This window comes from Mirounga angustirostris, unplaced genomic scaffold (assembly GCF_029215605.1).
Source record: "Mirounga angustirostris isolate CCGP_5_RB_7025 unplaced genomic scaffold, mMirAng1.0.hap1 SCAF_11, whole genome shotgun sequence".
In the NCBI taxonomy this organism is placed as follows: domain Eukaryota; kingdom Metazoa; phylum Chordata; class Mammalia; order Carnivora; family Phocidae; genus Mirounga; species Mirounga angustirostris.
This window is the reverse complement of record NW_026991719.1, coordinates 106,656,794-106,679,625: the sequence shown is the minus strand read 5'-3', so window position 1 is coordinate 106,679,625 and position 22,832 is coordinate 106,656,794. Positions and strand designations below refer to the sequence as shown.

General features: G+C 52.1%; 2 protein-coding genes and 1 long non-coding RNA gene across 9 annotated transcripts in view; 2 read left to right on the top strand and 1 right to left on the bottom strand.

Annotated features, from left to right (window-relative positions):
* AIFM1 (apoptosis inducing factor mitochondria associated 1) overlaps positions 1–7,474 on the top strand; it is a 32,965-nt gene extending 25,491 nt beyond the window's left edge. For all 3 annotated transcript variants that reach the window (XM_045882483.2, XM_045882491.3, XM_064574563.1), the window contains 5 exons: positions 480–620; positions 3,113–3,255; positions 5,033–5,157; positions 6,691–6,887; positions 7,211–7,474. In XM_045882483.2, coding sequence (XP_045738439.1) covers positions 480–620; positions 3,113–3,255; positions 5,033–5,157; positions 6,691–6,887; positions 7,211–7,282 — 678 coding nt within the window. In that variant the 3' untranslated portion in view covers positions 7,283–7,474. The remainder of the gene's footprint in view (positions 1–479; positions 621–3,112; positions 3,256–5,032; positions 5,158–6,690; positions 6,888–7,210) is intronic.
* LOC135361967 (uncharacterized) lies at positions 604–22,702 on the bottom strand. 2 transcript variants are annotated; one of them, XR_010406255.1, is made up of 3 exons: positions 22,565–22,702; positions 843–990; positions 604–740 (listed from the first exon to the last, which is right to left on the bottom strand). It is a non-coding gene; the product is annotated as an uncharacterized LOC135361967 (long non-coding RNA). The 2 variants fall into 2 exon arrangements; XR_010406254.1 differs by lacking the exon at positions 22,565–22,702 and adding an exon at positions 5,329–6,267.
* ELF4 (E74 like ETS transcription factor 4) overlaps positions 14,192–22,832 on the top strand; it is a 43,438-nt gene continuing 34,797 nt past the window's right edge. For 3 of the 4 annotated variants that reach the window (XM_045882462.3, XM_064574562.1, XM_045882433.3), the window contains exon 1: positions 22,531–22,663. The gene's annotated coding sequence lies outside the window, so the exon portion shown is untranslated. Of the gene's footprint in view, positions 14,277–22,530; positions 22,664–22,832 lie in introns of those variants that run through there. The other variant, XM_045882454.3, reaches the window with a different exon arrangement.

Genomic DNA, 22,832 nt, shown 5'->3' with positions numbered 1-22,832 from the left:
TTTTGAGATCTTACAAGGGTGGCAGATTTCTGTTCCGACAATGTAGGGTAGATTTGTGTTGGAGGAAGTTTATAAAGTAGACCTTTAAATCTGTTTACCAGAGTTATGTAAGTTAATCAGTGAGTTGGGTTTTTTTTTTTCATTTTTTGTTTTTTTGTTTGTTTTTTTTGTAAAGCTCCACTTCTTAGTAAAATAAAGTACAGTTGCTGTGTCCATAGACATACATGGAAACTGTGGTAACTGGCTGAATTATTTCTTTTTTTTTTAAGATTTTATTTATTTGACAGAGACAGAGATAGCGAGAGCAGGAACACAAGCAGCGGGAGTGGGAGAGGGAGAAGCAGGCTTCCCGCCGAGCAGGGAGCCCGATGCGGGGCTCCATCCCAGGACCCTGAGACCATGACCCGAGCCGAAGGCAGACGTTTCACGACTGAGCCACCCAGGCGCCCCTGGCTGAATTATTTCTTTTTTTTCCTCAGGTAGAAACTGACCACATAGTGGCAGCTGTGGGCCTGGAGCCCAATGTTGAGTTGGCCAAGACGGGTGGACTAGAGATAGACTCTGATTTTGGTGGCTTCCGGGTAAATGCAGAGCTCCAAGCCCGCTCCAACGTCTGGGTGGTAAGTGTGCGACAGCATGAGAGGGCATGGTTCCTTGTGCCCAGCCCGTGAGCGAGTCTGCCTGGCAGTGCACGAAAGCTCGTCAGCACCTTGCCCAGATAGAGTCAGAATGTTTGGAGGCTGAGGGTCAAGAACAGAAACTTCATTACTTGATTTACAAGGTCAGGTATGGCTGCATGCCACAAGCTAGTGGAAAAGGAAATGAACAGTGTGTGCACCTACCGAAATAGAGTTCTTCCCGTTCTGTGGTTGGCAGCTGCCATCGGCATTGCCCTGATGGGCATGTTCCCAGCTTTCAGATGGATCTGCTGTTCCCTTTGCCCGAAAGTGAGCCCAGGGAATGGAGGATGAGGCAGTTTTATAACATTCCCTAGAAGGGAAAATTACTCTGTTTTCGTTATCCTTGAGCACTATTTTTAGCTGTTTTAAAAAATGTTATGACACAAACAAGACTATAGTATGTAGGAACCATGAGGTAATTTCCCCATTGTTAGATCATTACAAGTGTATTGTGTTTGATTATGGACTCTGCAACTAAGAAGGGTGTTTTTCCCTTAAAGCTTTTTTTTCATATAGTTTTTTTTTTTTTTTTTTTTTTTTTTAAAGATTTTATTTATTTATTCATGAGAGACAGAGAGAGAGGCAGAGGGAGAAGCAGGCTCCCAAGGAGCAGGGAGCCCGATGTGGGACTCGATCCCAGGACCCTGAGATCATGACCCGAGCCGAAGGCAGACGCTTAACCATCTGAGCCACCCAGGCGCCCCAAGCTTTTTTTTTTTAAAGATAAAGTGTACTGCATTTTTTTTAAAGATTTATTTATTTATTTTAGAGCGAGCATGAGCAGGGGGAGGGGCAGAGGGAGAGAGAGAGTCCCAAGCAGAGTCCCCACTGCTGAGCGCAGAGCCCGACCCAGGGCTCGATCCTAGGACCCAGAGATCATGACCTGAGCTGAAATCACGCATTGGATGCTTAACTGACTGAGCCACCCAGGTGCGCCTAGAGTGTACTGGATTTTTAAAAACTTGTTATAAAAGCAATATGTAGGGGCACCTGGGTGGCTCAGTCAGCTGGGCATCAGACTCTTGATTTTGGCTCACGACATGATCTTGGGGTTGTGAGATCAAGCCCCACATGGGGCTCCATGCTCAGTGGGGAGTGTGCTTAGGATTCTCACTCTCCCTCTTCTTCTGCCCCTCCCCACCTCTCTAAAATAAATAAATCTTTAAAAAAGCAATATGCACCCAATATGGAAGACAGACAAGAATGAGAAAGGGGGACAGATAAAAAGAGAAAGGAGGGAAATCACCTACAGCAACCACCGATATTTTGGTGTATTTCCTTCCCTTCATTTTCTTCTGCATAGGTTTTTTTCCCTTTGTTGTAGATGGTCATGGTGAGTGTACTACAATAAACATTTGTGTTCTTCTCTTTTTTACTTACCATTCTAATGTATTTTCCACATTGCTTCAGATTCTAAAGACTGTATAATAGTCCACCAAGTGGATTTCGTAGTTTATTTCACCACGGCTCACATGTTAGATTTTTAGGTTGCCTTGGGAGAGTCTGAATAGCCACAAAGGGTTAGAGCACTCACGTGCCACATCCTTAGTGAGGTTGGCCTTGTTCACCTCCAGCCGGAGGCTCTCTGCTTGAAACACTGAGCTCACTTACTCTGTACCTGTCACATGGCACCCTGCTGGTTTGCATTGCATTCTAGTGAGGAATGATGCTGCATCTTCCTCAGGTAGGTTATATGCTTTTTGTGGGCAAAGTGGGGGGTCAGGTTTGTCACGGCCACCCAGACAGTATAATGCTTTGTACAGAAATAAGTTTTCCATAAATATTTGGTGAATGAACGAATAGATACTGAATGACCAAAAGAAAATCTTATCTTGGGGTGCCTGGGTGGCTCAGTCAGTTGAGCATCTGCCTTCCACTCGGGTCATGATCCCAGGGTCCTGGGATCGAGTCCCACTTTGGGCTCCCTCGCGTGAGAGTCTGCTTCTCCCTCTGCCTCTCTCTCTGTCTCTCATGAATAAATGAATAAAATCTTTAAAAAAAAGAAAGAAAGAAAGAAAATCCTATCTTGGAAAAGATTTCTAGGTGAGAGGCGGTCTCGTACCTAAAAACTGGTTTCCATGCATAGGAAAGAATATTCTGCAAATCACAGTTATTAAATATTCGGTCTCTGCTAAGGGCAGAATGAGAGAGGAAATAGGTGTGAGCTGCAGCATAGAAGATTTAGGTTCGCTTTGTGGAAGCATAGAAATAGTTTTTTTGTTTTGGGGGGTTAGCATAGAATAGTTTTTTAAAAATGGAATCTCAACTTTTTTTTTTAGTAAGTGTAGGTGCGATTCTGGCCCATACATGGAAAACACTAATTAGTTAATGGCACAAGGGTTTTTTTGAGCCCTCAAAATGTATGTTCTGTCTTTGTTTTTGTTTTTGTTTTTGTTTTATCACGTGCTCATATAATGTACTTGTTTCCAAAGGCAGGAGATGCTGCATGCTTCTACGATATAAAGTTGGGTAGGAGGCGGGTAGAGCACCATGATCACGCTGTTGTGAGTGGAAGATTGGCTGGAGAAAATATGACTGGAGCTGCTAAGCCATACTGGCATCAGTCAATGTTCTGGTAATAGTTTTGTACCTTGCGGACTCAACTGGTTAGAACACGAAATTAATGCAGCCAGAGTTACAGTTTGGTTTCCACGTGGGCCAATTAGCTTCATACAGAGGGGAGAAAAATTTCATCTTGTTTCCATGCATTCTACACCCAAGCAGCCTTCTGGTAAAAGGCCCCACCTGGCATAAGTTAGACTAGGTGAATGCATGGAGATGGCATCAGCACTTCTGATAAAATAGCTCAGAGTTTGAGCTACAGTAGGCGGTACAAACGTGTACTCTTAGCTAGAGACGGCAGTATGTTTTCATTTGTTCTTCGGTGCTAACCCTCATGAGCCCAACGTACTGACAGAAAGGCAGCCCAGGGGCGCCCGGCTGGCTCAGTCGGTGAAACATGCAACCCTTGATCTCCGGGTCGTGAGTTTGAGCCCCATGTTGGGTGTAGGGATTACTTTAAGAAAAAAAAAAAAAAAGCAGCCCACTCATATGTAACCCTTAAGATCAGCAGTTCAAAGTCAGGCATCTATAGACAGTTCTCTGAATAGCAAAAAGTTAGCAAGGGACATTCCTGAGTACTGGGATTGGCCTTATTTGGCACACTCTCCTCTTATTGCTTTGAAAGATGGGATACATAAAAAACTTCAAGGTTTCAGAAGCCTCTAAGCAGTTTCTGTTGGGGAAATTCTCAGCTGGTGAGAATACATTTCAGGACAATCACACACAGTTTTGTGAGCGGGCAGCAGAAACATAACAGCTGGGTTTCGGGGTCAACACCTGTAAGACACTGCGGTTAGGAACAAAAGAGTCCATAGGTAGATAATCATCAGTTAGGTCTCAGGACCAGTATCCGAGAAGTCACTGTAGACCATTCCCTGAAGATCCCAGTCCAGTGAGCTTCTATGGTCAAGAAATGACAACACAGGAATAAAAAGCAGAGCATAAGGAATTTAGTCCATGATACTCAAATAGCATAAGGGGACAGATGGTAGCTATGCTTGTGGTGAGTACAGCACAGTGTGTCAACTCATCAAATCACTAAGTTGTACACCTGAAATGAATGTAACACGGTGTGTCAACTGTTCTCAAATTTTACTTACTTACTTACTTAATCACTTAATTAAATGATGGCAAAAGGTAGAGCACCGGAAACAAAACCATGAGTAGTAGCCTCACGTGATTACAAAACCATCGTGTGTCGGTGGCACAAATACTCTTCGAAGTTCCTGGCGTAGTAAAAACAGTGTGATAATGATAGGAGAAGTTTCCAGGAAGAACAATTAAAATAAAATGATCAAGTGGATGGAGGCATTCCAGCCTTGAACAAATGAAGGCTCAGAGGAGATACCATCCATTGATGAAGCCGTACAGGATCTCAGATTCTGAATTCTGTAAATATGGAGCAGCCTTTACAGCGCCAGCAGGGCACTTTTTCAGGTTGAGTTAAAGGAACGTAGTGAATAGTAAAGTTGATGAACCCATCACGCCCCAAGGGATAAAAGCATGGATAAATTTCAGGAAGTGTAGATTAGTGTATGGATATGTGATATGTATAATGGCTTCTTAAGGAAAATAAAAGCTGCTTTGGGATAACAGTGCTTTCTCACGATTGTCCCCAGATGCCCTGGCAAGCAGACCGATCAGTTTGGCATTTTCCCTTGTTGTACACACCAGGTTCTTTGGTTGGCACGAATCAAAGTGTGGTGTCTTAGAAAAAATAAAAAAATATACCACCGTGTCATTCTTTGCAGTCCCCTTGACAGAACACCCTCTTCTCTCTCCTTCCTTAGGAGTGATTTGGGCCCCGATGTTGGCTATGAAGCTATTGGTCTTGTGGACAGTAGTTTGCCCACAGTCGGTGTGTTTGCAAAAGCAACTGCACAAGACAACCCAAAATCTGCCACAGAGCAGTCCGGTAAGGAAGCCCAACTACTTCTCTGAGACGAGTCTTGAGAAGCAGTGGTCCAGATTCTCCTGAACAAGGGGTTTCTGTATTGGCCAGAGGGAACTGTCAGTGAAAGCCTTTCTTCATGTTGTGCTTTAAAATAAACCCGACTTTAAAATAAACCCAACCCGAAGTCCTTACTCTTTCGTGGACTGAGAGCTGGCAAAATCAGGTATCCTGGTCAGAGCGTAGACTCAGATGTGGTGGGTGTTCGTCCTATCCTCTGGGCAGCGACTGGCTCGGCGACGCTGGTTTAGTTTGCCTCTAGGGACTGGGAAGCCCTGCGCACTGAAGAAAACCTGAACTTTTAAGATTTTTATTTTTTATTATCATTATTATTATTAGCCTCCTACTAATCCCAAGAACCTTAGTGTAGGACCTGCAATCCTCCACGGACCCTGGGCCATGAAGAACTGGGCCGAGTAATTCTTGAGCTGCCTGTAATTCCATTTGTCACATCTTACTGCCAGGTTTTCTTTAGACGGGAGGTACCTCTCACGGAATGAACTTCTCTCCCACACACGACTCTTTCATTAACTCCTAGACCTATTCTCTCTCCCTTCCATGACCCTAGCTGAAGTTATTTAACCTCTGTGTCCTCTTGTCAGAGGCGTTTCAAGAACAGGTTGCTCTTTAAAGGAGAGAACAAGACATTACATGGACATGTAGGTCCTTTTCCTGTGTAATTCAAGCGGGTAACATACACCCGCTCCTTCATCCGGCCCTCTCCAGAGAAGTGGATCCAGGAGAGAGCCCCGGGGACTTAGAAACTCCAGAGCACTACTCTGTACCCTGGGCAGTATTGTTCGGAGCCTGACCATTCTCAGAGGCCAGCATGCCCCCTCCCCAGGAGGAACCCCTTCCACTGTGGTTTGTCCATATGGAAGTGCCCTCTCCTGCTTTGGCCAGAGGGCCTCTCTAGCCACACGGTCTAATGGCCCTTTCTGCTCCAGGGGCAGTGTTCTGTTTCTGCTCTGTCCGCTACAGTAGCCCCTAGGTGCGTGTGCCTATGTCGCACTTGAAATGCGGCTAGTGCACAGGAGGAACTGAATGTTATGTTTGATTTAATTTTGGTTAAAATCAATTAAATTTTCATTACTTTTTAATAATGGAACTGGAATTGCTGTTTGTGGCTAGTGGCTACTGGACTGGACTGTGCAGCTCTCGACTGTTTCTCAGAGGAAAAGAGCAAGTCTTCTGCAGTTTGAAGAAATCCAGATACCAGGAAAGAATCTATAGCATACATTTAAAACGAAATGGTAAGGGAGGGAAGTTCTGGGTCAGACTGACGCAGTGCCCTGGAGACGGCAAGGAAGAGCTTTTGTTGGCTTTGCCAGTGGAGAGGAGCTGGAGACGGCCAGTGTTTACTAAGGGGGCATAAAAACAAATCCTCTAGGAGCAGGTTGAAGCAGGTGTCGGAAGATACTTGCCTTCTAGAATTTCCTAAGTTCATAACTGACTCTGTTTTGTTTCTATTTTGTTTGTTCTGGGGGTTGGCCACAGGGACTGGTATCCGCTCAGAGAGTGAGACAGAGTCTGAGGCCTCAGAAATCGCTGTTCCTCCCAGCAATCCTGTAGTCCCCCAGGTCCCTGCCCAAGGGGAGGACTACGGCAAAGGCGTCATCTTCTACCTCAGGGACAAAGTGGTGGTGGGGATCGTGCTGTGGAACATCTTCAACCGAATGCCAATAGCAAGGAAGGTGGGTACCTGTCAGCGCTCCTCGAGGAAGATGGGAAAACGCACCCCGGACTTCATCGGGTGCCCTGCTGTGCATTGTCCACCTGGGTCAGGCTGTGCCTGAGCGGAACAAAGGTGTAGCCTTGGCTCAGGAGCGTTTCTTTTTCACTCAGGACTTGGCTGGGTGGCTGGGGAGTTGACACATACTCATTTGGGGTTAACAGAAGGCTGTTCCCACAGCTCCCTCCCAGGGCGATGTGGGGACTGGCCCAGGCCTCCCCATTGTGCAGGCCGGCCTGGCGCACACGAAGCGAGTCGGTGACCCATTGTTCCTCTCTCCCTCAGATCATTAAGGACGGTGAGCAACACGAAGATCTCAATGAAGTAGCCAAACTATTCAACATTCACGAGGACTGAAGCCCCCCAGTGGAACAGGCAAGCACTTTGCTGTCCCTGACAGCAGCTTGGATGAGTAAAGGAGCATTTTTTATTCAGCAGACTTCCTCTGCATATGAGTGTGAATGGTAAAGTCCTTTGTGAATATTTCAACCATGTAGGCAGATTCTTAATGTTCACATCACTAAATAAAACCTGATTCTTCTAAATTAACTTCTGTTCTCTTTGAAAGGGAACGGGTGGGCGAAGGGAGGAAAGTTGTGCATATCAGTGAGCAGGCACACTGGAGCTCCTACCAAGTGCGTGATTTGTTTCAGCCTTGTATTCCCTGCTCCACACTCTCAACTGCTTTCAGTTCCTGAATGTCTCTCTGGCCCCATCCACTGTTAAATGAGCGAACACAGAAACCCACGGAACAGATTCTGCTTTACCCGGAACAATTCCTTTTGTCCTGCTCAGAACTGGCTTGGACCTGCGAGGGGCTAGAGAGGTCACTTACTGCAAAAGAAGCAAGGGTTCAGAGACTTGGTGCTTCATGGCTAAACCTGAGACTGACTCCTTGAGGGATCGTGATCTCTCAACTCCCATCTCAACTCCTCAAACTAGAAATCTCTCCCCTCGCCCCTTTGACCTAAAATAGGCTTATAGACACACCTCACTTTACAGATGATTTCCCGAGAACAGAAGTCAGAGGTTCATAAATCAACTCATTTTTTATATTTCAAATTAACTTTATTTTTTTAAGATTTTATTTATTTGAGAGAGAGAGTAAGCAGGAGAAGGGGCTGAGGGAGAGGGAGAAGCAGACTCTCCGCTGAGCAGGGAGCCCGATGTGAGGCTCGATCCCAGGACCCTGAGATCATGACCTGAGCCGAAGGCAGACGCTTAACCAACTGAGCCACCCAGGTGCCCTCAAATTAAGTTTAAAAAATCATCTTGGGGCGCCTGGGTGGCCCAGTCATTAAGCGTCTGCCTTTGGCTCAGGTCATGATCCCAGGGTCCCGGGATCAAGCCCTGCATGGGGCTCCCTGCTTGGCGGGAAGCCTGCTTCTCCCTCTCCCACTTCCCCTGCTTGTGTTCCCTCTCTCGCTGTGTCTCTTGTCAAATAAATAAAATCTTTTAAAAAATTAACAAAAAATAAATAAATCAAATCTTGGGGTGCCCAGCAGGCTGTCAGAAGAGCATGCAACTCTTGATCTCAAGGTCATGAGTTCAAGCCCCACATAGGGTGTAGAGATTACTTAAAATCTTAAAAAAAAAAAAAAAAAAAGAATTAGCTGCACCAGGACAGGTTCTTACTATATGTATACAGGTTTAGTGAAATATGATCTGATGCATGGCACATCCAAATGCATATGTAGAAAACTCACCTAGCGTATGAAATAGGATCGACTCTTCGGTGCTCATTGCTACTTACAAAGATGGTGGTAGTTCTAAGATCCTGAAGCAGTTCACAAATCATCTTTTAAAAGATCAAATTGTGAATTATCTTTTTTTAGTGGTATGTGCAATTTAGTCTAATTTTTTGACAGTTGTTATCCTTGTATAGAGTGTCATTGTAATTCAGTTAAGTAAAATGAAATGGGGGCGCCTGGGTGGCTCAGTTGGTTAAGCAACTGCCTTCGGCTCAGGTCATGATCCTGGAGTCCCAGGATCGAGTCCCGCATCGGGCTCCCTGCTCAGCGGGGAGCCTGCTTCTCCCTCTCTCTCTGCCCCTCCCCCTGCTCATGCTTTCTCTCCCATTCTCTCTCTCAAATAAATAAATAAAATCTTTAAAAAAAAAAAGTAAAATGATTTATTCATCTAGTCAGTGTTCGTTGAATATCTACTGTGAGTCAGGTAGATGTCAGAATAGGCAGATGGAGGAGACATGGCCACTTGAGGAAAGCAGACACGTGAACACAGGAGTACCCTACAGTGAGATGTGTCCATCGAAAGACACAAAGTACTGTGGACATGCCAAGAGTGGAGATCAGCCAGAGCAACCGTCCTCAACTGCTGCTAGATCACTTCCTAAAGCCTCAGTCCATGTCCTCCCAGCGGCACCCCCTCCCTCCCCCGTTGAAGAATGTACAGTGACTCCTTGTCATCAACCATACCAGGCCCGAAGTCTTCCCCAGAGCTCCTGACCTCAGCCCACTCTGCCCCCATCCAGCCTCCTTTCCCACAACAGACACACGTGCACATGTACACATACACATCTGGTTTATTGACGCCTTTAAACTTTTGTTTGTGCTCTCCACATCTGGAATGTCATCCCTGTTCCCTTTTACCTATCCCCTCCTGCTCACCTCTCAAGGCCCAAATGAAATTGCACCTTGGTAACGCGGTACCAGTTGGATTAGTGCCCGTGCATGATTTCATCTCTGAACTCCAATTGCACCTGCTACCTTTGAACTTGATTGTTTATTAAGTCATGCTCCGCATTATTAACGTTCACTCCCTGAATTGATAGTAAGCTATCCCAGAACAGAGACTTTTTTTTTCTCAGAATGAGGACAATGTGCCCCATCCCCCCAAACCCCGGCAGAGTCCTGAGCAAGTCCTTGGTCGCTTGGTTGGATGATGCTAGATAACAGGGCCTACTGCAAAAATGACCCTCTGCCTTGTAACCTCTGTTCTCTGTAATCCAGGTTATCAGACCCCCATCACTTCACCCACTGCCGAGACTTGCCACAGATACCCAGGATGCATTTGATCTGTCCAGGCCCCCAAGGATTGCAGGGACCTTTTTCTAACCAGACAGACGAGGAGCAGTGCCAGCTGAGTTCTGGCCCCTGAGAGCCGGCCTGGGAGCAGCTGAGCCACCACACAGTGCAGTACAGGGCCAGCCACGCCCTGCAAAGAAGGGTTGGGGCTCTGCCAAAACACTGGGTGTTTGCAGCCCACCCACTTGACTTCCATTTCACTTTTCTTTGCCATTTTGCAAATGATACCCCATGGCACCTCAGCACCACATCATGGTGGTACTGGTCTCTGCCTGGCCACCTCTGAGGCACCCAGGAGATGGCCTCACGCTGTAGCTGGAGAGATGGACCTGAGTGAAGGAAGCACGTTTGACTCGAAAGGAGTCAGAGTAAGCCTCTTAGTGGAGGATGAGGTCAACATATGTGACTTTGTTGTCATTGTTCTAATCAACAGGTCCCATTTGGGAGACAAGAAGCTTACAGCAGAAAGGGATGGGGGTGGGGATCCACAGTGACCTACTGCAGGCTGCTTCCTTGAAGGAAAACCAGCAGCTTCTCTAGAGACCCATTTATACAAAGGAACTCTCCCCTCCCTTCCACCACTACCCCTTCCCTTTCCCGCTCCTCTAAAGTTTGGCTGCTGCAATATCCCCTCGGTCCTTCCCTGACTCCACCTAACGCGGGGCACCCTTGCTTCCCTGGAGACTGTTGGGACCCCCAGTGCCTTGCTCTCTGGGCAGAGGGGAAGTCCTGCTGGGCCCAGAGGTGAAGTAGAACCGCCTCTGGCCTCTTTCCCAACTTATCAGGGAATTTCTGGCGGGGGCACGGACACATGTACACAAAACCACACACAGAGACACACAGCCCAAGCCAGTGATGACGTTCCCTTGCCTGGCTGGTTCTACAGATGGGTGTGACCGGGTCAGAGTACAGGGAGGGTCGAAATATTTAGATACCGGACTGCCAAGCCCTGGTCGGAAAACAGGGCTCATCTCAAAACGGATAGTTCGAGAAAGAGAAATGCAGCCCCTGACACCCGGAGGCTGGCCTGGGGCAGGGGGGCTGTCAGCAGGGCAGTGGTGTCGCTACAGAGGGCCTGGCGCTCACGGTCAGGCCCGGGTATTCTGTTGAATGTAAACAGATTCACGAGACGCTAGCATCGCACCCGGCCGCTCTGACCATGGTGGAGGCAGACAGAAACAAGACCACTTCGTAATCATGTGTGAATACAGACAAAAACATGACCGTTGCCCAAACCACAGAGATGACCAACACCCACCCACCCCCATACTGTCTCATGGGAGCGATTGCTGCCGTCTTACCAGTTACAGCTTGAGCCTCACTCTCCTCTGCCCTCCTATAGGATGAAACTTAGCGAATAAGGCGCCCAGCCGTTGGATTACTCATGCTTTTTGACAGCATCCAATCCAAAGCAAAGCCCTGCTTCCTTCAGCCCTCCCCCAAATCACGCAGCCTGGCCCAAATCCTTTAATAAATCTTTTCTAGTACCCTTTTCCTGACACACCCTGTGGTTCCCCATGCACATTCCTCGTCACTGCAGTGAGCAGCAAACCTAACTTGTCCAACCCCAGGAGTGTCCTGGTGGTCGTTGGCTGGTGGGCGTTGGCAATTTGGAGACGAAAAGCAAAAATATCTGCCAGAAGCCCACTACCAGGCAGAGGCCCTCAGGCATGTTGCCTCCTCTTGTACCTTCCCCAAGACGCCCCAGTGGAGCCTCGGAAGGCTGTGTGTCCCTTGGGAAAAGACCAGGAGTCGCATCTGGTGTCTGTGGACAGAGGTGCCCGGCTTCCCGGGCAGGTTCCCACCTACTGCGATGCCTTGGCACTTGCCACGCAACAGAGATGCTTCTGGAGGAGCCCCAACCATGGGCGTTGAATTTATAAACAGACTCATAAATGGAGTTACTGGTCAGCTAGCAAACACGCACCGCACAGTTCCTGCGTGCCACGGTACGGTAGGCCCTGGAGATAAGAGGATGAGTAATGCGTAGTCCCTGCCCTCGTGGCCCTATAACCTAGTGGTGGCCAGAGGCAGGGCAGCGGGGACCATCAGCGCAACACCAACGCTGGTAGTATGCTGTGTGAGTTCAGATCGGACCCTCGCGAGCCTCACGGAGCTGTATGCTCTGCTTCTCTCTAGTCGAGGCTTTTCTTTCACTGACCAAAGGACTCCATCCTATGGTTGTATCCTCTCTGTCCATCTCTGCGAACAAAATATGAACATGTTCACTATGCTTAAGTGAACGTGTGTAAGATGCTTATTACGGAAGATGGAGCTGATGTTCTTCTTGCCCAAAGACAATACACCTCTTTCTCGTCACTTTTCCTCAGCCCCTTCATTTTCCGTCCTTCCTCTCAGAATCTCTGCAGTCTCCCCCGCTTGTTTTCCTCCTCCCTGTGTGTCTTCCTCAGGTTCCTCTCTGCCCATTTTTTTTTTTTTCTCCCAACAGTGGAGGGCAGTGGAAAGAGCACTCCTGGATGTGAGTCTCAGCCCTGCTGTTTGAGCCTGCATGGCCCAGGGCAGCCACTTACCTAGGTCTCCGTAGCTTCATCTGTAAACTGAGGGGAACAGACTGGATTATCCCTCCACCCTCAGTTCTAACCTCCTGCGTAGGGAAAAGTCTCTCAGGTGCTTGCACGGGACTGCACTCACCTTGCCATGGGCTCAGTTGCCTTTCATCTCTAAGGTCTAGAGCAGACGCTAATGGGACTCAAACCTCTTGGCAAGTGTCTCCCCACATGGCCTCTGCTGTCCCTTGGGCTCAACTAGATTTACAGGTTTGGTTTTTTGGGTTTTGTTTTTTAGCTTATGGCTTGTGATTCTTCTTTGACCCGGCAAGTTACAACCAGAACCCCTACAATCCCTAGGAATTGCACCTTGCCTTATTTGCTCTCCATGGAGAGCTTTACAGCCTGAAAACTGGGATCCAGGAAAGGTGGCATCCTTCAGCCCCTAAAAAATGTTGACTTCAAGCCCAGAATTTCCCCAGGAAAGCTTTATGGCGGGACTATTCTTAGCCATGATCCTAGCACATACACCCCTACCCAACCATTTAATGGTTCCCAATCCCCCCAAAAAACACACCCTGCAGAGCTGGTGGCTGGATAGCCACCATAACCCAGGGCAGCCATCAACTTGATGCTGACAGAAGAGCTCACAACACCGCCCCTCATGCCACATAAGGTCTGAGCCCCTAGACCAGCCTGTACACCCACTTCGCTCTTGGTCCATGGCCAGTTTTCACACTGGTTATGGCCTTGGCAGAACCCTGCCCCGAAGTGGTGACAAGAGAGCCAGGAAGCTTGCAAGCTTTACCACCCAGCTCTTACCATAGAGACAGCTGGAAACTGTATACAGGGAAGGAAAGAAAATCCAGTACCATGATTTGCTGGGTGGACAAGAATGCTTAAGGATCACTGCCCCTCCAGAGGGAAAGGGGAGCTTTAGGTGTTTCAGGGAGGCCAGCAGAGCGCCTCCAGCTTGAAGCCTACCCTGAACAGGCCCCGAGGCCCTCAGCCACCTTGTTGAGACTAATACCCCAAGCAACTGTTGAGGGATTCTGGTCCACTCCAGTGGCATAGTGGGGGCGGAGGGAGGAGGGGAGTGCTGCAAATAGGGAATCCTTGGCCTCAAAGTCACTCCTACCTCAACCTGGACGGGGCCAGTACCAAGTCCTAAGAGGAAGGGCCACAGTGACCTTTCAGGTGATCAGCTTGACTTAATGCAGGGTGGAGGGCAGCTCAAGGCTCAGAGCACTCTACACTTGTCCCTTTGGTGGCGCCGAGCCCTTATGGGTCCGTTCATTCCAACAGGAGGTTCCAAAGAGACCTCAGCTACCAAGTGAACTCCAGGCCCAGAGGAGGGAAGAAGGTCCCGGGCCGCCCCCCTCTCAGCAGGCGCGCACTGTGTGAGGTGCCTAATCACGAAAGAATACCTTGGTGGGAGTTTTGCCAGAGGTTACAAACATGCAGCTCCCCCAGGGCATTCCCTGTGCGCGCAGTGGCCGGGCTGGGACAGAAGCGCGGAGGTCTCGGTGGGGACTCTCGCCCGCCACTTCTCTCCCAGCTGCCCCCATCGAGTCCTCCCTGGGAGTCCTCCCGGAGCCGCCCCTGCTCGCCTGTCGGGACGGGAGGAACGGGGGGCGGGAGCAGGAAAGAAGGGACTGAGGGGGAAGTTTCAAGGGGTGTGCCGGGGAGGGGGGAGGATTCTCATGAGTCAGCGGAGCGGGCTCAGTGTGACTTCATTGCTTCCCGAGAAGAGGCGCCCGGGGCAGGAGGCCGCTCAGAGTGCAGCAGCAGGAGTGGAAGGTCGGAGGCCCCGGCCGCCTGCGCCGGCCAGGGCGCGGGGCAGAGCTCAGGGCTGGCCAGGTCGCTCGGGGCTGGGGTGGCGAGGGGAGGCTGCGCGCGGGCCAGGAAAGCTCCGGGCAGAGGCGCCGACCTCTCCTCTCCTCCTCCTCCACCCTCGCGGTCGCCAGTTCCCGCCTCGGCCCGAGACGCCGCGCAGCGCGCGTTCCGCCTGCAGGTGGCGCTGCAGAGGCGCCCTGGGCGCACTGCTGGGGGTCGGGGGTGGAGCTCAGCCCCAGCGGGTATCCCGGGCTTGGAAGGCGCGCGAGCCCAGAACGGGGGGGCGGGGGGGGAGGCGAGGGAAAGGTGGGAGGGGCCGCCAGAACCTCCACTGCCCCTCGGGCCCCGCGCTCCAGCCCAAGAGGCGGGAGAGTCCGGAGAGCCGACCTGCTGCGCTAGCGCCGCGGCGTGGGGCTGGCTCCTGCGTGCTTAATAGTCCCTTGGGCCACCTCCCGGGCCCCGCAGAGCTTGGGGCGGCTCACTTTCAGCAAAGGGATTGTGGTTTAGGGGCCGTCTTTCCTCTCCGGGGATGGCGCTCTTGACCCGCGGGCAGTAGAATGGAAACTTTGAGTCGCGTCTCGGGCGTTGGGGGTGGGTTTCCCTGAACAGCCACTTTCTAGCCTGGCTCTCCTGAGACCCAGAATGCATCTCCTGCACAGGGATAGACTGGGGCTGGGGCTGGGGTGCAGTCTGGAACCAGGGCTCAGCCTAGGTGAGGGGCAGGGGTTCAGCTTTGGGTTGGATGTAGGCCGATGGTTTAGGGATTCCGCGCGTCTCAATCCAGTCTTTGGCAGCTTTAGAAGCAAAAAAGCTAAGAGGCCCATTTGGGGCTCAAACTTGCAACCCTGTTCTCGGTAGATAGAGCTTTGTGTTCTACATCCTTGCAGGCCCTGAGCTCTAGAAGTCATCATGCTGCTGACCTTCCCGTGTTGGTTCATGGTTATGTGGTGGCTCTTTAGTTAACATATTGAGAGTATCAAGGCTCAAAAATAACCTGTGGCCAGACACCTTTAAGCTGAAAAAAAAAAAAAAGTTATTGGGGTCTCCAGCCTCATCCTTTCCAGAGGCTCCAGTGGCTATTCCCGTGATAACAACTTCACACAGAAATACATGGGCAGAGTGTGTCTCCCATTTCTGTGCCGAGACATCAAAGCTATGCCCTGTGCTAGTGTTCTGGGTGCTTCTCCTCTGTCAGTCAGCCCAGCTCCCCTGCTTTCAGGATGTCCAAAGCCATCTGAGAAAGTTATCCTTAGGATTTTCCATAAAGAAGAGGAAAGGGGTAAAAAAAAAAAACACACACACACACAAAACCAAAGGATCCTAAACGTTTCACTGTGTTTCACTGTGTGCCAGGAGAAATACCGTCTGTCTCCCGCCCAGACCTCAGAGCCCGGGCCTCCTTCCTACAGGGCGGTGCCCAGCTATTCCTGGAAACCCCCTCCTTTTGACTAACCCCCTCCCCAAGGTGTCTCCTCCCAGAGCACGACCTAGGAAAAGGATCATATTGTCAACCTTGATGTCTCCATCCCCTCTTTCGGTCCCTAACCTGACCAGCGGCGGTCTTCAGCCTGCCCACTCCCCTGGTGCCCTCGTGCTGCCTTCTCCTCTGGGGAGCAGGGCCTGAGCTGTGGCCTCTCCCTCCAGCCTGGCCCTGCGCCCCACTAGGTGACTGCGAGAGGATCTGATATACTAATTTGTGTTAATGTGATAATGGGCGCTAATGGGGTCACGTGCTAACCACAGGCCAATTTCTAGCCGGCCTCACAGCCTCAACCCCGAGTGGAGGCTGTGGGGATGGGAATTTCAGGCTGACTAATCTCCACAGCCCGCTGGAGGGGGCGGGGGAGTGGGAGGAACCGAAGCCCCAGGACGATCCCAGAGTGCTGGTGCCTCGGTTTCAGTTTCATCCTTGGCTGACACTTTCCTCCGACGAGTGGAATTGCTTTGGTTTTCCTCCAGCCCCTCTCCCCTCCCCAGCTGCCCCCCTTTTGGATCGCTAGCTTCCCTCGGCCAGCCCTTCACTTCGGAGGGGAGAGATGGGAAGATAATTTGGCAGTGATGAGGAAAAAAATGTACACGTAGACACCCTCAGACGCACAGGCTCACATACCATGCTGCCTTGCAGACACACACATGCGCACGCCCTCCACAAACACGCATGAGGGGACTTGCCACTCACATCCAAGAGTCAAGCTCACACACATGCATGCGTGCACACGCGCGCGCGCACACACACAGCCCCCCTCCCCGCCATGGGTGCACCCTCACTCACATCTGAGAGACCCACACGGACACACACATAGGCAGGCAAGGCCCGACAGAGACCCATCCCACACACGGACCCCCCCCCACACACTCTCACACACAAACCAGCAACAGCAGTCGAGTTGGACGGCTTCCTCAAAAGAGGGCTGGAAAGTTTGTTTGCTGCCAACGAAGGGGCCTAGACATTCCGTGAAATGACTCATACTGCACCTTTATAGACATTAAATGTTGTATTTTTCTGGATGAAACAACAACAACAACCCTCGACCCCCGCTGCGATGGCAGGGCGGGGAGGCTGCAGTCCTATTGGGTCTCTGTCTGGTGCACGTCGTCTCCGGCTTGTCCTCGCCTCCCTGTGGGATGGGGCAATCCCCAAAGAGCAGAATCCTCTACCTCCTGCTACAAACCTCAGCCCAGAAACGCCCATTGGCAGGATGTGAAGTGGGTGAAATCCAGGCTCTCCGGGGCCCCCTCACAGCCTCTCCCTACTCCTCTACTTCATCCCCAGACCCGAGGATCCCCAGACACCACTCTGGTGTCCCAGTCTGAGCCGTTCCCGATCTCTCTTTCCATCCAAGCACCCCATCCCCACTTCTCCTGGGTCTGTCCGAACTGCTACCTCCAAGCACAACTCCAGGGGGCGCCATTCACCATGTATATAATAGGTAGCACCCCGTGCGATGTGACTGGTGCCTCGCCCATTCCCCTGAGCCTCCTCTCCATCTGAGAAGGGAACACCCAGCTCGATGGCTGCCTGTTCCCTGTTCCCCAGCACACTCAAGGGGCCACAGAAATCACTTGGTGCTCTCCTCCAGGAAAGCCATTACATGTTGACATCCCTCTGCGCCTCCATCCCAGTCTCTGCCCCCTGGCAGCAGCCCCTTGGGCCAAGGTCCCCTTAGGCCCACTCATTTTTTCTTGCAGGCCGTGAAGGGAGGCGCCTTTGGAGGGTCATTTGGGATCTCCACAAGGGCTATGGAGCACAGGGAGGCTGCCAGCCAGCCACACAAGATGGGTATTGGCCTAGCAGATGGCAGAGGCTGAGGAGTTAACTCTGGCTCCCCTGGACAGTGCCCCAAAACTCTGGATGCCCCGCTGCCTCTGATAGGTGCCCCAGGGTAAGTGCCTGCCCTTGGCCCTGGTCCCAGGGACTTTTCCAAGCTGATCCCTGGCTCCAAGATAGGGGCTAGAGGCCAGTAGGATTAGACTTCAGGGTACCTGCCCTCATTTGCTGAACTCTGCTCGAAGCCACTTCTTCCTTATTTTTGGCAAATGAATCAAATGATTGGGTCCCTCCTCCTCCCCCCACCTCAAAAATCTCCCACCAACCCAAGAGGGCTGGCCTGAAGGTCACTGAATCTGTTTCCCAAATGCTAGGCCCACTCTGAGCAGTGCCTGCGGTGGGGACAGCACCTCACAGCAGCCACCGAAGCGAGGATGGACATAGGGAGCACTGACTCAAGGCCCGAAGCACCTGCTAGGTCACATTGTCATCTCACTCCAGGCAGACCCCTGAACTGCTGGCCAGCCCTCCAAGAAGTGAAACCTGGTGGTCCTCTGAAGTTTTGTAGGGGATCTTTGGTGTCAGAGCCTATCCCAGTCAAGGCCTGGAGGGGAAATGTATAACTCTCCATTTTAATGAGAGCAGCGTGGAGTGGGGGGGGGGCCAAGCGACTTTCCAAGAGCCTCAGCCAAAGAAGGTGGCCGGCCAGATGAAAGTCATGATCTGGGAAGTCGCTCCCAACTACACCTTCCCATCTGCATGCCTGTGCTTTGGCCTGGACACACCCGCTCCCACCCCCGTCGGCCTCCAAGATGGACCTGGGCAAGAGATGGCCATCTGGGGAAGGAGCCGCTTGGGTATAACCTATCTCAAGGAATTCTTATCTTTTGCAGCTACTCAACAATCTTTCTTTAAAAGATTTTATTTATTTGTCAGAGAGAGCGAGCCCAAGCAGGGGGAGCAGCGGAGGGAGAAGCAGGTTCCCCGCTGAGCAGGGGGCCCCCCAGGAACCTGGGATCATGACCTGAGCTGAAGGCAGATGCTTAACCGCCTGAGCCACTCAGGCCCCCCGCTACCCAACAATCTTTTTAGAAGAAACACTTTTTATGATGCTCAGTCACAACCTGGGACATAGAGATTTCTGTCTGCCATTTGGAGCTTTCTAGGGCCTTGTCGTGTAAGCCCAATAGAGGCAAATCCGGAGTTATAGAGCATATCAACACAGGAACGGTTGCTGTTTGCACAGAAAGGATTATTAGGGGGCTTCTCAGCTTTACAAGTGGGAGGATTTCTTTTTTTTTTTTTTTAAAGATTTTATTTATTTATTCATGAGAGACAGAGAGAGAGAGAGAGAGAGAGAGAGGCAGAGGGAGAAGCAGGCTCCCAAGGAGCAGGGAGCCCAATGCGGGACTCGATCCCAGGACCCTGGGATCATGACCTGAGCCGAAGGCAGACGCTTAACCATCTGAGCCACCCAGGCGCCCCGGGAGGATTTCTTTTAAACTATAACTTCTCTCCTGGCTTTTGAATATGCTTCTCATTCTGAAAGTCCGATTATTGGGTGACTTTTCTAGCGTGTGTCTGTGGTGGAAAGTAAGGGCCATGGCCACAGAAGCTGTGGCACTGTGGTATTTTGTTTTAGCCACAGGTTCGAATAGAATTTGTTGAGGCCAAGGGGTTAAGGGAGGAGGGGGAAGCAACCAGCCACCTTGTCTCTAAAGAACCTGGGGTGATTTGCAGACAAACGTAGGCACTGCTTGAAAGACGGGACAAAGGCTGAGAAAGCTGCCAAGGTGGAAAGGCAGGTTGAACACAGGAGTGGCGAGCGAGCTGGCCCCACACGGACTATGTGAAGGACCCAGGTTCTGAGGCTTGAGAGGACTGAATCGGAGTTGGAGAGTGGGGGTGGGGGAGGACAGGTTGGAAGGAGAGAGGCTGAGAGCACACACTGGATGATGCAGCGCAGCCTGGGCATCCATGGGCAACTCGAGAAGGGGAATTCCTGCCAAGTCAGGGACTGAGCCATTGGCAGAGACAGCGTGGCTGTCGTCAGGGGCAGTGATCTCAGTCGGCCAGCCCCACCTGGCCGGGGCTCACCCAACGGGCAACTGGAAGAGCGGGGAGCCAGGTGGGGAAGGGCTGGCAGGCTGGGGAGCAGCAAGGTCATCGGGAAGGGCAGCCTGGCTGACCTGGAGCCATGGAGCCGGGCAAGTCACTCCTGTGGCCCATATGGGGCTCCCCAAGGGGAGGTCAGCACAAGATTTTCATCAAGGGGGGTGGGGCTTGCTTTGGCCGCAACTCCCAGATCCTGGAACTGTGGTTAGTTCCGAGTGGCTGGGGAAGGTGGGAACTTATGGGATTCCCATAAGTGGGCTCCAGGTCATTGGCAGGTAATCGGGCCAGTCACCGGTTAGCTGTTAGCTGGTCGGCACAGTGCCCTCTCCCCCTGCCCTTCCCAAGAGGAAGACCTCTCCTCTGGCTTTTCCGTGCCTTGAAGCTTCAGCTCTGGTTTAAACCACACTCTTAAGAGGGACCCACCATTAGTCCTCAGCACCTTCTGGCCTGGCCTTATCAGACTTTCTCCTGAGAACTGGGGATGAGAAAAGTTGAAATGAAGATGAAAATGCTGCTGAAGGTAGCTAGCATTGATTGAGAGCTTACTAGGCACCAGGCACCACCTCCATAGACAGGTCATTTCATTCAGTTGTCACCACTGCCTTTTCTTTTCTTTCTTTCTTTCTTTCTTTCTTTCTTTCTTTCTTTCTTTCTTTCTTTCTTTCTTTCTTTCTTTCTTTCTTTCTTTCTTTCCTTCCTTCCTTCCTTCCTTCCTTCCTTCCTTCCTTCCTTCCTTCCTTCCTTCCTTTCTTTCTTTCTTTCTTTCTGTTTGTTTTTTTGTTTTGAGAGGGATAGCAGGGGAGGGGCAGAGAATCTTAAGCAGGCTTCATGCTCAGCGAGGAGCCGAGCGGACGCAGGGCTCGATCTCACGACTCTGAGATCAGGACCTGAACCAAAATCAAGAGCCGCATGCTTAAATGACTGAGCCACCCAGGCGCCCAATCACCATAGCCATTCAATGTAGGTTCTTATTATCCCCAACTTAAAAATAAGGTAAGTGAAGCTCAGAGAGTTTAAGTGACTTGCCCAAAGACACACAGCTGGTAAATGGTGCAGCTGGAATAGGAAACTAGGTCTGTCTGATGTTAGGGACCATTGAACTCTTAGCAAGATTTTGGAAAAGTATATGTGTTTGTATCTATTAGTGAGTCTCAAGGTCAAGATAAAGGGAGCTTAGGGATGGCTGGGACCTACCACGATTTCAAGAGGGGAGCCTCATGGACAAGAGACCAGCAGAGAATGGTGTGGCTCCAGGATCAGGAATCCCCTGAGGAAAGCATGGCCACTTAGAAAAGAAAAAAAAAATGGAAATCTTCTCTTGGGGCTTATTTCAGGGACTTGGCTATAGGTAGGCAAGAGATCTCAAGGGCCAGTGCCCCAGTCCAGCCCCTAGGTTTTTCCCCAGAAACCTATAATCTGCAGCTGCCTTCACTGTCATCATCCACCACCATTCCTGTCCCCCAGTCTTGTGCCAGGGACCATCCTTTCCCAAGGCTGGGGAAGCAGGCAGATGCTGGTGGTTGAGCAGGTCCCTGAACTTCAGGCCCTTTGGCCACCCCTGCCCTTCAGAGAGCCTTCCTCCTCTGGGGCCCCTTCAGCTTTCCTGCTTTCTGCCGAGGAGCTGCCAGGGCTGAGGCTTGGATGGGCCCTTCCTCCAGACCATGCAGAACCATAAGAAGTGACTATTTCCAGCCATCTCCCTCATAGATCCTCCTAGCTGTGGGACCCGGTGGAGTGTGGGGGCTTGTATGGATGCCGAGGCAGGTCAGAGAAGGTAAGGGGGATATAGAATGGGAGACTGGGGTTCATATGGATGCCCCAAGCAGGGCAGCTTGGCTTTGGAGAGAAGGGGGGCACGAGCTTTTTCCCAGCACCCCAACTCTGGCTGCCTCTGCACCTGCTGTGGCAGTCCCGCTCCCCCCCCACCCCAGCCCTTCCCCTAATTCATATCTGCCTGGTCTCCCCCACCAGAAGCCCTAGGCTCGACTTCCCTAAGAAGTCCCCCAAACTCTCCAGTCACCCCCAAGCACACGATGAGGCATTTGGCCCAGGATTCCGCAGTGTTTGGCATCTAGCTCCTGAATTGTATCCTCTGGGCATCTCCCGGCCTCACCACCCGCTCCTCCCGCCCTCGTCCTCCCGTCAGGTCCGCACACAGCAGGCGCTCAATGATCTGGAGTGCAAGGGTGTGGGCCAAAGGCGTCAAGCCAGTGGCGTGTGCAGGCCGAAGGGGGTGGACATAGCCATCCAGGGTCCCCGGGGAATAGAGTTCTCCCCGAGGCATTGTGTGGGGGCTTCCCGCCGGGAAGGGCCCCCACGGGGAGCGGAGAGCCCCGGCCCCGCCGCGTGCTAGCGGACTGAGGGGCGCGGGCCAAGAAAGGGGTGCGCGACGTGGGCTCTGCAGGGGCCCTGCTCTCGCGGTCCCCGGGGGCGAGCGAGCCGCGAGGGGAAGGAGAGGCCGCGCGGGCCCCTGGCACGGCTCCCCCTGCCGTGCTGGCGACCGCGGCGGGCCGGGGGTGGAGGGGCGCTGTTTCCACCAAGACGCCTCGTCCCTCCCTCGCTCCCTCACCCACCCCGCCCGCCCGCCCCGTGGTCCCTCCCGTCGGTCCCTCCCTCCGGCTCTTCCCTCCCTCCCGCCCTGCCTCCTTCGCGCCCGCCCCAGCCGCCGCCTGCGGGGACGTGTGTGTCTCTAGTGCAATTTCCCCTTTCGCTCGGGTGTCTCAGTGCAGGGCTCCGCCGGCTCGCGCCCCCTCCCCGGGCGCCCCCGCCGCCCCCTCCCTCGGCGTGGCCCTCCCCGGCAGCCACCCAGGTCCCCCCCGCACTCCACCCCGCCCCCCGGAGTCGTTTTATCGGGGCGCCGCCGTCTCACCTGGTATTTGCATCTCGCCCTCCAACTTGCCATTGGCGGCGCGACGTGTGGGAGAGCCCTGCGCCTCGCCCGCCCGGACCAGCCTGCCCCGGCGCCGAGGTGAGTCACGGGCGCGGGGCCGCGGGGGCAGGCGGGCAGAGAGGAAAGAGGGAGGGAAGGAGGGAGGGGGACGGTGGCCCCGGCGGCCGCGGGGACCGACCGGGCGCCACGCTCAACTTCCACTTCTCCTTTCGCCGGCGCCGAGGTCCCGGCGCCACTGGCCCGGCCC